Here is a 13,462-nt window from a genome sequence, read left to right on the forward strand (position 1 = left end):
GCGGGAGCGGGGCTGGGGAAGGGCAGCGGAGGGGCAGGGGCCGGGGGCGGGAGGGGGCCGAGGGCGCAGAGCCGTGCAGGCCCCGTCGCGGGTCAGAGTCCGCAGGGAGGCCGGCGGCCGCGGCGCAGGGCTCGGGGCGGGGGAGGGGGCGGTGCCTCCGGGGCGGGGCGGCGGGCGGCCTGGCGGGCGGCCGGGCGTGCGTCAGCGCGGCCAGCCCCGGAGTTTTCCACTGACGACGAGGGCGGAGCGGCGGGCGGGGCTGCGCAGACAGTCTCCCGCCGCCGCCGCCGCTGCCGGACGCGCAGAGCCGGGACTGCTGGGCCGACGGCTGCCGGCCGAGCGAACACTGGGTCGCGGTGCGGAGGGCGTCCCTGGCTGGGACGCGGGTCGCGCCGGTGTCCTTGGATAGTGCCCGACTCTCAGGTAACCGTTGAGGGGCTCCTGGCCGGGCTGGACGGGACTTTGGGGAGGGGGCGTCCCGCGCAGGTGACACTGCTCCTCTGGCCCCTGCCTTTTGCCCGCCGCCACCCCGAACGGGCTCTGGGGCAAGGACAGCCCAGCCGGGCTCCGGACTGCGCGCCACAGCGGGGTCCGGGGCTGGGAGGCGAGAGGCGCAGGTTTCCCGCTCCCCTCCCCCGCCCCGCCGCCGGCACCCCGAGAAGTCACGGCTCCCCGAGCTCCGTGCGGGTGCTGGCCGAGCCGAGGCTGCGCGCTGGTGGCGGGGTGACGGGGTGCAAGCGGCCGCGGGGAAGTTTCTTTTTCACCCAGTTGCCTGAGAACTTTTCAGAAGTTCCTCGCGTGGCTGGAGCAGGTGACATTTGTCGCCTCCTTCCTCGGCCCCCCCACCCCCGGGAGCCGGTGCCAGGGCTGCGGCGCGTGCCCGGCGCCCCTGGGAGGCGGGGATCTGGGAGGGAGCGGAGGGATGAGCGAGGAGTGAGGCTCCGTGAGTCACGGACCCTGGGAGGGGAGGGAGGGAGGAGGGATTGTGTCGTACGCTCACCTGTTTGTCAGTCGCCGTCACACGCAGAGGCCACCGCTGTGAGTCACGGGCGCAGCTACTCCGGTCACCCTCAGACTCACGTAGTCTCTCTCCCACGCACTCCTCCCCTCCCCAGCACGTACTTCCTCCCGATACTCAGTTTACCCTCCCCGGGGGCCCTTCCACAGGCACGCACTGTCGAGATGCCCACTCCACGGCAACCGTCATACACTTAGTCACTCCTGCTCTGGCACGATCACACACATAGCCCACACTGCTGACACAGAGGGTCCCTCCCCGGCTCCACTGCCCACCCGCCACCTCCACTTAGATGTCTCAGTCCTCCCGAGCGGAACTCATCGCCTCACCCTCAAATCCTTGACATCACTGCCCTCTGCGGTCTCCATATCCCGAGGTCACCAAGTCCATTCCCCTTTCTCCGGAGCCCTTGTACTGTCATCTCTCACCTAGCTCTGGTAGCAGGGTTTAACCGGTCACACCCCCCTTCTGTCTTGGTGCTGAGCCATCTTTTTAAAATGCAAATCTGGTATTGTCACTCCCTACTTAAACCCTGCGGTGGCTTCCTGTGCCCTCAGGCTAAAGCCTGCCGGTGGGCCCAAGCTGCTGAGCCCCTCCCTCAGGCTGCCCCTCCCCCATCCCCTCTCTGTCTCTCCCTCTCTCAAGTCGCTCACACATGCTGCGCCCCCTCTCTGGAACCCTTCCCACATCCTTTCTCCGAAAGACCTGGCTTCACCCCCAGGTGCACCCCTCCTGCCTAACCCGCCATCCTCCATCGCAGAACACGACAGGGTTTGAACACTCTGGTCATACTCTTGCCTACTAAACTCAAAGCAGCACGAGTGTATGTCTTGCTCCTTGTATGCTCAAGTGCCTAAACAGTGTTTGGCATGTCATGGGAGCTCAATAAATTTTTGTTGAATGAATGAATGAGAGTGAAGGAGGCCTCACTTGGGTGGAGGAAGCAGTTGCTGTCAGGTGCAGTTTCCCTGCTGCAGAAGCAATTGCCTCATGTAGCCAGCAAACATTTGGCACCTACCCAGTGCCAGGCCCTGGAGGCCAAGGCTGAGGAACTGCTCCCCCCTTCACTTTCAGAGGACCGGGTGGGGGAGGGGCGTGCCAAGGCTTCCTGTCTGCCCTCTCTGGGCTGCCCAGGCTGTTTTTCCAGCCAATCCCCGTGGGGGTCCTAGGTGCTCAGAGGTGCCCTCCCCTACTCCCAGGAAGCAGTTCTTTAGGGCCTGGGGGTCATGTGACCTTAGGTACTAGGGGAAACTGACCCAGCTTGGCCAAGGCCCGGAGCTCTAAGGTTAAAGGACAAATTCTTCAGATTCTTTGGAGTTGGATGGAGGCCGCTGAGGGTGCCCCCTCCCCAGTACTCACTCTGGCCGGGGGCTGGAGCGTTGGGACTGCTGACATGCACCGAGGAGTTGGTGTGACTTTTCAGAGGCCCTGCGATGTACCCCCTCCCCCAGTAGTCTTTGTTTGCTTGGTGCCCAGGGTGGGGTAGCCTTCCCTGGATTCACACACACAGTGTGGCCTGAGTACGTAGATAGTTGTGGCAAGTAGGGTAGGGAGGTGTGCCCCTCTCGTCTCCTGGGCTGTCAGCTCCTGTGTGTGGTGGCAGGAAGGCGGCCTGATTCTCAGGGCCCAGGCAGATCCCGGAAGAAGTCTGGTTCTCTTTGATTCAGGGCCTGTCTCTGGGGTTCCTGGGGGTGTGGTGTTTCTGTCTGAGCCAGCTCCTGGGAATTGCTTTTCCTTCCTCCAGGACCCTAGGAGGGGGCCGTGCTCACCCTGGGAACAGTGCCATAATCGGGATCTTGATTCCTGGGTAGCTGCTGAGGGCCCCTCCCCCACCCTCTGACTCACTGTCTGACACTTTTCTTGGACTCTTCCACTATCTATCTTTCATTCCTTTTTCTGACTTGGCCTCTCCTTATCTCAGGCTGAGTCTTTTTGTCTCATCTCCTGCTTCTGCCTCTTTCAGCCTCTGGCTTCCAGGTGGGACAGGTTCAATCTCCCTCCCCCCACCTCAGAGAATATTAGGGAGGGCATTTCTTTCCAGGTCTGCAGATGCTGCTGGAGTTCATCACAAAATCTGTGGCATGCTCATAGTTTCCCCTGTCCTGTTTCCCTGTCTGCAGCCTTGGTGCTTTTAACCCCTCACCTCAAGTTCCTATTCTGTAGATAACCCTGAGGCAGAACCAAGGTGTCTGGCTTGAACCTGCTTCCTTGACATCTCTATTTGTTTACTCGTGGGGAACAGGGAGCCTCCTGAAATGCCTGTGTTGGCATCTGCCTGCAGCCTGAGCTTTCCTCTGCCCTCAGCCACCCTCTTACGAGTACACTCTGCTGCAGGCTGGGGGATGGGCATGTGCACACTGACCAGTTGCCCGCCAGAGACCTCATGTGCTTAAATCTTCTTTCTGTGTTTGTACCCGATATGAAGCGCCCACCTGCTTATCTCTAATGATCCTTGGGTGCCTTCTCTTTGCCAGACTCTGTCCTAGGCATGGGCACAGTGACAGCCAGGCAGAGAGGCCCTCAGCCCCCTGTGAGGGAGATGAAGTGAGACCGTTGCAGGGTGGGGAGGTAAGGGCTGTAATGGGGGGAAATCTCAGGGCCCATCAGAGACCAGAGAGACGTGTGGCGAGTGAGGAGGAGTGGGAGTTTCAGGGCGACCCTCTTAGAGATGATTTCTAAAGGGGGTGGGCGTGAGGCTTGGTTCCAGCTTGTGCAAAGGCCAGGAGTAGGTCATGGTCGTTAGGGGCACCGCAAGTTCAGCTAGACTATAAAGCAAAAGTCTTGTAGATAACCCTGAGGCAGAACCAAGGTGTCTGGCTGGAACCTGCAGGATGAGTCTGGAGAAGAGGCGGCATCTGGGCCTGCTTTAGTCTCATGGAATTCTGGACTCGATCCTTAAAGGGGGCTCCAGAGTGATTCTTAGGCCCGGGGGGTAGTAGGTAGCTGTGCGATTTGAGAGGATCCCTCTGGCTGCAGGGTAAAGAATGGCTACAGAGAGGACAGGACCAGAGGCAGGGGACATGTATAGTAGCAGGGGGGACAGAGACAAAAGGGCAATAAACTTTTTAACTTATAAGTGGCATACATGAAATGCATAAAGTATATGAATCTTACATGAACAGCTAGATGGTTTTTATGGTTTTAGACGTCCTTGGACTGTATCACAACCCAGGTCAACATAGAACATTTCCAGACCCTCCGGAAGATTCCCTCCTTAGCCCTCCCTGTGTACCCGCCGCCCCCCACCCCATAAACACTGTTCTGACTTGTATCATCACCGATTGGGTCTGCCTTTTCTTGAACTTCATTCATATGTATTCTCGTGTCTGGCTTCTTTCACTCAACATGATATCAGTGAGATTCATCTGTGTTGTGTGTATCCAGGAGCTCACTCTTTTTTTTTTTTCACAGTGTAGAATGACACATTCACTAAGCACTTATCACTGTTCTAAAAACTTGACATGTACTGATTCATGTAAAACTCCCAACCCAGCGAAGTTTTAAGACCAAGGATTGGAGGGGCACGGTTAAGGGACTTGCCCAGCTCACAGCCAGTTAAGAGCCAAGCCAGGGTTCAAGTGCAGGCAGTCTGGTCCTGGAGTCACGACTCTTAACCCTGGGCTGGATGGCCTCCATGCTGCCTTCTGAGTCTGTGCCTGGCTTTGTGTAGATTAAATGAGCTAATGTGTCCTCCCAGGACTGGGTGACTAGTGTGGATGGAGGGAGAGGGGGGAAAGAGTTGAGGATGACTGCAGGTTTCTGGCTTGAGTAACTGCTGGAGATGGGTGGCCTCCTGGCTGTTAACACTAAATCCTGAGCTCCCACATAACTGGGAAGAGAACAGGCTGTGTACTGGTGGGGGGAGTAGGGAATAGGGAAGACCTGAGGGAGGTTCGATTTGAGCCTGCAGAATTTTGCCCAGCATGTTTCTAAGGCACAGTCAGGCAGAAATACCAAGTGGGCATTTGATTTGGGGCGGGGGGTGTCTCAGGGTTGGGTGTGTGAAATGGGAGGCATTCGGTACCCCGTAGACAGCATCTGGAGCTTGGGAAAGGATGGGTTCTCCTAGTGGGACTGTAGTAGGGACATGTCTGCGTGTGGTTTGTCTGTGTGTGTGTCTCGAGTGTCTCTGGTCTGCATGTGTGTATATGTGTGTATGCCTGGCTCTCGGTCATGAGTTCCCCTGTCTCCTGGGAGAGCCTGCAGGTCAGCTGGGAGCCGGGTTGTTTTTGTTTGTGGTTTGACCCTGGGACGGGCCTGCCGAGGCTGAGAACCTACCCGCCGAGAAGCCCCCGGAAACACCTGTGTGTGTCCTCTTCCCCCGGGCCCAGTGTGGAGAGTTTGCAAGGAGTGGAGCTTCTCTTGCTTTTCTTGTGCATGCTGGGAGAGGCTGTCCTTGGAACTAATTTTACCCAGTAAACTCCATTCAGTAAGTCAGTTGACAGCACACTCTCTAGGTCTAGGATACAGGGACTTCGTGGGAGGCTAGGCAGAGGGAGAAAGGGTTGTTTAGAAAGGACACCTGAGGAGGGGAGATCGCCAGCCTTATGGTTGGTTTTTCCTGTTCTCTCTCATTTCCTGTGATGGCAGTGGGGGAGGGGCTCCCCAGCACTGGGGCCTCTTCATCGTTTCCCCTTCCTCCTGGTGACCTCCTGGGGGCCTAGCCCTGAGTGCTACCGGCTGGGCAGAGACAAGGTAGCCATGCTCCGCCCTCAGGCCTGAGTTCTTTGGGGATTCCCAAGCCGTGGAAGGGACTGTTATTTGCTGTGGCATTTAGGGGAGGGAACCTCACGTCCTCGCCACTGCACTTGGCTTGGGCCAGCCAGACTGTGGGAGTCTGGCTGCACCCCTCCGCGGAGGGCTGGGACCCTCAAAGGACAGGAACGAGTGGTGTGTCCTGGGGTGCTCCAGGTCACCAAGCTACAGACTGGAGAGAGTGGGACATTGTCTTGGCAGGTCAGTTTCACTGTAAGAGCTTTTTAAGGGGAAAAAAATAATTTCCATAGGAAATTAATTCGAACAAAGAGGGCTAGATGTTGGAGTGGAAGGGAAAATGGAGGTAAAATTTTAAGATCACACAGGAGATGAGAAAGAGACACAGAGTCAGCTCCAGGTCCCTCAGTCAGACCTGGAGGCAGGGGACTTCTCCTGCAGATGGGAGTTTCTGAGGGAAAGTCTGAGCAGCTCTTACACAGAAGAGGAGGGGTTCAGGAAAGTCCTGGGGCTGGGAATCAGGGCCAGCGTCAAAGCCAGCCTGTTTCCTGGAGTGTCCTCGTTAGCCTGGCCCTGGAGCGAAGGCCTGCAGCTGGTGTGTGTGTGCAGGGTGGTGTGCCTGTGGGTGTGCTTGGAGGGGAGGAGGAGGAGGAGGAGGAGGAAGCAAAGCCACTGTGCAAGGGCTGTGCTGTGCAGGCTGTCGAGCAGACGGCCTCACACACACATACACAAAGGCACACAGATGCGAGCCATGTGAATCACCCAACCAGTGAGTCAGCCCCCAGGATTCCTGTTGGGGAATGAGCGAGGCCAGGCTGAGGTCTGTCGGTCCATCTGTCGGTCTGGTGTATGCGTATGTGTGTAGGTGGGTTGTAGGAGGTAGTGGGGAAAGTGCCTGGCAGTGTCCTGGGAAGGCTTTTGGGCAGAGGTGGCGGGAGTCTGCAGGGGCCTCCTGGAGGTGTGCCCCCTGCACACACAGCTCCCTGGGCCGGGGCAGGAGGGGCCTGGGGCGCCTTGGGGTATAGGTGGCAGGGATGATGATCACAGCCTGTCACTGAGAGCTTTCTCCTTCCCGTTCCAGGCCATCTGTGCCCAGACCCCGGAGCACTCCTGCACCACCATGACTGGGCTGCTGAAGAGGAAGTTTGACCAGCTGGATGAGGACGACTCCTCGCTCTGCTCGTCCTCCTCTTTGTCCTCCTCGGGCCGCCACTCTCTCTCCTGCTCCCCAAACTCTTCAGTCTCCCCAGCCTGGGACTCGGAAGAGGAGGGCCCCTGGCATCAGATGCCCCTGCCTGACCGTGACTTCTGCAGCCCCCGAAGTTTCACCCGTGAGTCCCCACTCCCCCTGGGAACCCCACCACACCCCTTCTTCCTTCCTGAAGATGAAATTGGGAGGCCTGCAAGAAAGCCGTTCTGGCCTCTGGAGGTCATGTCCCTGTGGCTTTAGCTCCCTTCCTTGGCTCCCTACCTTGTCCACTTTCCAGAATACAGTGGTTGCTCAGGAATGCCCACTGTCCAGAGGTACTTGGGCCTGGCTAGATTCACCTTTGACCTTGGGACTCCCCTGCTTTGAAATCTGGACGTTCAGGATGGAGCTCTTCAGAGTGGCCCTCTGCCTCACCCCCCTGGCTCCTCCCTCCTGTTCCAGTTTCGTTTCTCCAGCTTTCGCCTTGTCTTCCTTCCAGCTGCACCACTGCAGCTCCACACCCCACACTTCTCCGCTGAGAGTCCTGTCAAGCCGGTCCCTGTCCTGTCAAAATGCTGTTTGGCTTTGCTCGAATGCAGTGAAAAGTTTCTTTCCCAGTTATTTTTCAAGCCGGTGTGACTCTGATTCTAAACTGACAAAGGTGGCCCTGGAGCAGTGTTTCTCATCCTTACTTTTCATTATCACTCCCCCCAAACCCCAAGCAGCCATTTTAGACAATTTTTTTTTTTTCTGATCACCCCCATGCAATATTTTAGTACCACAGATACGATGTCCGTTTATGTACTATATGTATTTCTGTGCATTATACATTACAAAGTATGCTTTTTAGCACAAAGAATCTAACAGTACATTAACTGACTGAACTACTATGGGTTTATCCTGGAAATACAAAGCTGGTTTAATACCGTGAAATCGAATCTTACAGGTTTCCAAATGCTTATGTCAGAGGAGGAAAGCCATAAGAGCTATTGTAGATGCTGAAAGAATATTTGATAAAATGTAATGTTCCTTCTAGATAAAACTCTTGGTAAGATCGAAATAAGTAAATTCTATTTAAATGATAAAAAATATGTTTCACCCTAAAAGCTGATTTCAATTAATGAAGAAATATTGGAAGCAGTCCTAAGTCAGGAACAAGATGAGGACGCTGTCTGTCACCATTGTTGGTTAACGTCATTGAGGAAGTGCTAGCCAACTCAGTTCACGAGGAGAATAAGAATTCTATATATGGCATTGGGACAGGCAAAATTACCATTATTTGCATGCAGATGGTTGGCTACCTGCTGAATTCAAGAATATAAACAGGAAACCTTTTAGAAGGGAATTCCCTCAGGTATATTGAGATATATGCAATTGCCAATATTCAACTATTTTATAATAATTTTTATGGTTCAGCCTAGTAAAAAGCAATAATATGCCAATATATGTATGAATATCTATCTAATCAATAACTTATAAAAGGAAGGCCTTTGTAAGCCTGTTGCAAAAACACAGAAGCTGTAAAGGAAAAGATCAATATATTTTTGATTGCATAAACCTTAGAAATTATTTTGTAAAATGCCATGAACAAAAAGACTTAAAATAGTTTCACCAATAGATAGGCTAGACAAGTGATTAATGTCTCTAATAGAGCTCCTACAAATCAATTTTAAAAATTATAGAAAACTGTACAAGGGACCTTATAAATGGCTAACAAAGATGGTAAAGAGGTTTAATCTCCGGAGGACTCATGCCCTGCCCCCTCTCTGCCTGCCTTCCAGCCCTGTCTATCCTGAAGCGGGCTCCCCGGAAGCGCCCAGACCGCGTAGCCTTCGATGGCGTCACCGTCTTCTACTTCCCTCGGTGCCAGGGCTTCACCAGCGTGCCCAGTCGTGGTGGCTGCACCCTGGGTATGGCCCCTCGTCACAGCGCCTGCCGCCGCTTCTCCTTGGCCGAGTTTACACAGGAGCGAGCCCGGGCACGGCGCGAGAAGCTCCGCCTGCGCCTGAAGGAGGAGAAGCTGGAGGTGCTGCGATGGAAGGTAGGGAGACCCCTCTCCAAGGCCCACACAGCGCGGCATTGCTTGAAGCCCTAGCCCCGAGGGGCGCGGCATCAGGGGTGGGTGCCGCTTCGCTCATTGTGTATTTGGGAAGAGAGGTCCGTGGGGCCAGTAAGTAAGTGCTTGGTCGAGGTCTGTTGCCTGCATTATCCGCAGACAGAGTGGGGTGCAGAAGGGCTCAGGTTTGCTGCAGGGGCTGGGGGCATGGTGCCTAAATCTGTCCGACCTCCATGCGGAGACGGATGTGGAATCCATGGACATTGGGGGTTGGCGTATCTGTCTGGCTTGGGGAGGGCGTTTGTCTGTGAACAGGAAATCTCTCTGCAGATGCCCTGAGGGCAGAGTTCTTGGCTGTCCCTGTCACTATAGTATCCATAGTGCCCGGCCCAGAGTAAACACATGGGAAGCATTTGTCGAGTGACCAGTGGCTAGGGGGACTAAGACCACATGTCTGTGCTGCTCACATCCCACCTCTCTCCTGTCGATGCAGCTTGCAGAGTCTGGGGCACCTGAAACAGAGGCTAGCCTGCCACTGACAGTAGACGCCATCAATGATGCCTCTGTGGAAGAGGAGTTGGCAGTGGCCGTGGAAGCTGGCCGGCTGGAGGAAATGACTTTCCTACAGCCCTACCCAGCCCGGAAGCGGCGGGCCCTGCTGCGGGCTGCTGGTGTACGGAGGATCGATCGAGAGGAGAAGCGGGAGCTGCAGGCTCTGCGCCAGTCCCGGGAGGATTGTGGCTGTCGCTGTGATAGGGTCTGTGACCCTGAGACCTGCAGCTGCAGCCTGGCGGGCATCAAGTGCCAGGTACAGTGGCCGGAATAGGCTGTGACGGGGAGCCTGGGCTTGGGAGCATCCCTGGGCGCTACAGCATCCTCACAGGTGCCTCTCCTTTCTCTGCAGATGGACCACACGGCGTTCCCCTGTGGCTGCTGCAAGGAGGGCTGTGAGAACCCCAAGGGCCGTGTGGAGTTTAATCAGGCGCGGGTTCAGACCCATTTCATCCACACGCTCACCCGCCTGCAGCTGGAACAGGGGGCTGAGAGCCTTGGGGAGCTGGAGACCCCTACCCAGGGTGGCCCACCCAGCCCTGGTGAGCAGGTCCTGGCCCCCACTTTCCCGCTGGCCAGCCCCGCCGTGAGCAGCGAGCTGGGAGACCACAGCTGCAGCAGCGACATGACCGATTCCTCCACAGCATCGGGCACCAGTGAGGCCGCCGACAGCCCTGCCCACCCGGCCCTGCCTGGCCCTGGCTTCCAGCCTGGTGCGGATGATGACAGTTTAGAGTGGATCCTGAGTTTCAGTGACTCTGACCTGGGCGGAGAGGAGGAGGAGGAGGAGGAAGCAGGTGTGGGAAGCCTCGACAACCTCAGCAGCTTCCACCTAGCAGATATCTTCAGTACTGGTGACCCTGGCGGCCTGGCCAGCTGGACCCACAACTATTCTAGCTCTAGTCTCACATCAGGCATCCTGGACGAAAATGCCAACCTGGATGCCAGCTGCTTCCTAAATGGTGGCCTTGAAGGGTTGGGAGAAGGCAGCCTCCCTGGCACCTCAGTGCTGCCCAGCATGGACGCCGGCCAGAGCAGCTCAGTGGACCTCAGCTTGTCTTCCTGCGACTCCTTTGAGCTGCTCCAGGCCCTGCCAGACTACAGTCTGGGGCCTCACTACACCTCTCGGAAGGTGTCTGACAGCCTGGACAACCTTGAAGCACCCCACTTTCCCTTCCCTGCCTTTTCCCCATCTGGGGACACCAGCATCTGCTTCCTGGAGTCCATCATGGGCTTGTCCGAGCCGGCTGCCGAGGGCCTGGCTCCCTTCATGGACAGCCAGTTGTTTGAGGACACTGCCCCAGCATCTCTGGTGGAGCCTGTGCCTGTGTGAGGACTAGGGTGCCTTTTCCTGGCCCCGAGAGCCCTGTTGCTGCTGTGTTGTAATTTGAGGGCTCCCAGGGTCTATATTTAACAGTCTCCCATTGGCAGACTCACCCATGTGGGCACTCCTAATTTTCATGCAACACTCTGGATTTATTTATTTTTGTAACTTTCTGTGCTGAAGAGGATGGGAGGGGGCTTCCCCCTTCCGTGTCCCCCCGCCACCCCCACACAGTTTCTTCCACTTCCATGGCACATGCCAGGAAGAGGAGGACATGTGTCTTCCCTAAAGCTTTGCAGACCCCTCTTCCGTTTTATATGATGTTTCTTAGCCCAAAGACTGAGATGGGCTGGAATCAGCCACTTCTTCTGGCTTCTGCCACTCTGAGCCCTAGTTCCCTGGGTGGCTGAATCCTCTGGACTGTGAAGACTAATTTATTCCCATAATTTATTTGGAGACTAGGCGGCTTAGGCTTCTCTTTCCCGGTGGGTTGGCGGTGCTGGGGTTAGTAGGGCACAGACCCCAGGGGTCCCTTTTGCCTTGCATTCCTGGCAGCCCTGCCCTGCCTGGTCTTAGGTGCAGGCCAGGTGTGGATTCGAGCCCTATGTCTACTGTGGCAGCTGCCTGGCTCCAGATGGCTAAGCAGGCAGGGGCTGGCCCAGGACAGTGTCTGGACAGGGGAAGGGCTGAGCTGGGCTGACCAACCGTGACCAAAACCTTCTGCCCCACTCAGCCCCCTCTGCTTCCTGTCCTCTGCCCCATATCTCCCTTCCCCCAAAGGCCACAGCCTTTATTCCCTGCCCATCAGTGTAGGAGGAGGGGGAAGCAGGAGGCCCAGAGGGGGCAAGGGCCTTGCCTCGGAGCCCACAGCATGCCCCCTGCTGGCTCTTGGAGCTTTCTGGGCACTGAACTCCAGCCTGGCCCACTTGCCTATGCCCTGAGGCCAGCTGGCCAGGGCAAGCGGTAGCTCCTTATGGCTTTTACGTCCATTGTTTGCTGATGTTGAATTTTGCATCATAATTTCTCTATTGTCCTTGAGTATTAAAACTATAATTTATTCATTTTACTCTGTGTCTGTGCCAAGAAGCCCAGGCTCTGGGCCTCCCCTCTTGCCCAGGAGGCTCTGCCAACCTGTGTGCTTGTGGGAAAACCTTGTACCTGAACTTACAGGTACCAATAAAGAGGCTCTATTTTTAACTGTGGTCTGCATTTGTGGGACAACTGGGAGCATGGGTACACCCTCAGGAGGCAGTGGCGAGGGAGGGGGAGTACCCTGTAGGGCAGTGTGGACAGAGGCTGTGTTGGGAATAGGAGTGGGGGACGCAATACACTGGGCCTCTTTCCATGCAGGCATTAACCTGGAGACGGGAAGCCCGCTGAGAGAGGCTGGCTGTGCACATGGAGCAGTTTTCCCTTTGGATGAGCCCATCTCTCCAGTGGGCTCCTGGGGTGGGGATAGCAGCAGGGCAGTCTTCTGAGACAGGCTATCTGCTTGGATAGGTGAGGGCACTCTCCTACTCACACACACTGAGCTGGGGTGTGTCGTGAGTGTGAAGTGGAGGCAGGCAGTGGGATGGGCTGGGTGGAGGCCTTGTGTGGGGCTGAGCTGCTGAGGTCCCTGGGGGCTTGAGCGCCACCACCGGAAGCTGTAGAACTTCATCCACCTGCACCAGCCAGACCTGTCTGACCTGTCCCTGGCAGCCTGAGCTGCAGGCCAGAGGAGCAGGCAGCACTCGGCCCTGGTGAGCCCCACTCCAGCAGCCTGAGGAGCAAGGTCAGCCTCCCCTTTAGGAATAATGATTTGTACAAGGGCTGAGAGGGCAATCAAAAAGACCTGACTCCTTTTCTTGTTCTAATTCTCTGTCTCTTGGTCTGTGTTGGGCTCCTTTATCTCATGTCTACGGTTTACTGGTTAAGAGCACGGACCCAGAGTGCCAGGTTTGAATTCCAGCTCTTACCTAGTAAGGTAACTTACACAAATTACTTCCCCTCTCTGTGCCTGGGTGTCCTCAATACTGTGCAAATGACACTGCTCACCTCATAAGTTCCTTCAGTTCATAAATACACAGCACTTGGAAGAGTGCCTGGAACGTACAAGCCTCCTATGCATGTTTGTGACTTTTCATGTTTCGGCCTCTTTTTATGTCTTGTCTTCTCCCTCTCCCCTCCTTCTCCCCCTCCCTCTCCCTCCTTTTGCCAGTTCTGTCACCTTTTAGATATGTCTTACCTCCAGACATGCATGGACATGGCCACATGGCCATATCATCAGTGGCCCCTAGAGGACTCATGGCTTGGAGTCTGGCCTATGGTGGGGCAGCCTGTCCCTGTAACCAGCTTAGGCAGGACAACCAGGTCTTAGGCTTCTCAGAGTGGACTACCCTGGTACAGTCTTCCTTCTCACTGGTCTCTAGTAATCCTGTAGAGGTTGCTTCAGCATGCACAATCTCTCCACGGGCTGTGAGGCTCTGCTCTGACTAATCTGGGGTCTGGGTGGCAGCCCCCAGCAGCTCCAAGTACCCCAGCGGGAAAGCACCTAGAGGCTCCTACCCCATGGACACAGCCCATGGTGAGACTGAGCCTGCCCATCTAGGGCCACAGGGTCACTTTATG

At 56.0% G+C, this 13,462-nt stretch overlaps 1 protein-coding gene across 4 annotated transcripts; it reads left to right on the forward strand.

Moving 5' to 3' along the window:
- Positions 1–261: 261 nt before the first annotated feature.
- Positions 262–12,049, forward strand: CSRNP1 (cysteine and serine rich nuclear protein 1). Of its 4 annotated transcripts, none has more exons than XM_039843259.1 (5): positions 262–423; positions 6,813–7,062; positions 8,702–8,961; positions 9,470–9,784; positions 9,881–12,049. In XM_039843259.1, the coding sequence occupies exons 2-5, from the start codon at positions 6,852–6,854 to the stop codon at positions 10,859–10,861; spliced, it is 1,767 nt and encodes a 588-aa protein (XP_039699193.1). In that variant the 5' UTR covers positions 262–423; positions 6,813–6,851; the 3' UTR covers positions 10,862–12,049. The 4 variants fall into 4 exon arrangements, with proteins under 4 accessions (XP_039699193.1, XP_039699194.1, XP_039699196.1 ...); XM_039843260.1 differs by lacking the exon at positions 262–423 and adding an exon at positions 4,965–5,974; XM_039843262.1 differs by lacking the exon at positions 262–423 and adding an exon at positions 5,991–6,551.
- Positions 12,050–13,462: the final 1,413 nt, after the last annotated feature.

The sequence above is a fragment of the Pteropus medius genome, unplaced genomic scaffold (assembly GCF_902729225.1).
Source record: "Pteropus medius unplaced genomic scaffold, Ma_sr-lr_union100, whole genome shotgun sequence".
In the NCBI taxonomy this organism is placed as follows: Eukaryota; Metazoa; Chordata; class Mammalia; order Chiroptera; family Pteropodidae; genus Pteropus; species Pteropus medius.

Excerpts from the sequence above, each read along its gene's own strand:
- CSRNP1 (XM_039843259.1), top strand. The coding sequence starts at position 6,852 with ATGACTGGGCTGCTGAAGAGGAAGTTTGACCAGCTGGATGAGGACGAC. Across the intron at positions 7,063-8,701 it reads CAGCCCCCGAAGTTTCACCC|CCCTGTCTATCCTGAAGCGG; the intron begins GTGAGTCCCCAC and ends CCTGCCTTCCAG. Across the intron at positions 8,962-9,469 it reads TGGAGGTGCTGCGATGGAAG|CTTGCAGAGTCTGGGGCACC; the intron begins GTAGGGAGACCC and ends CTGTCGATGCAG.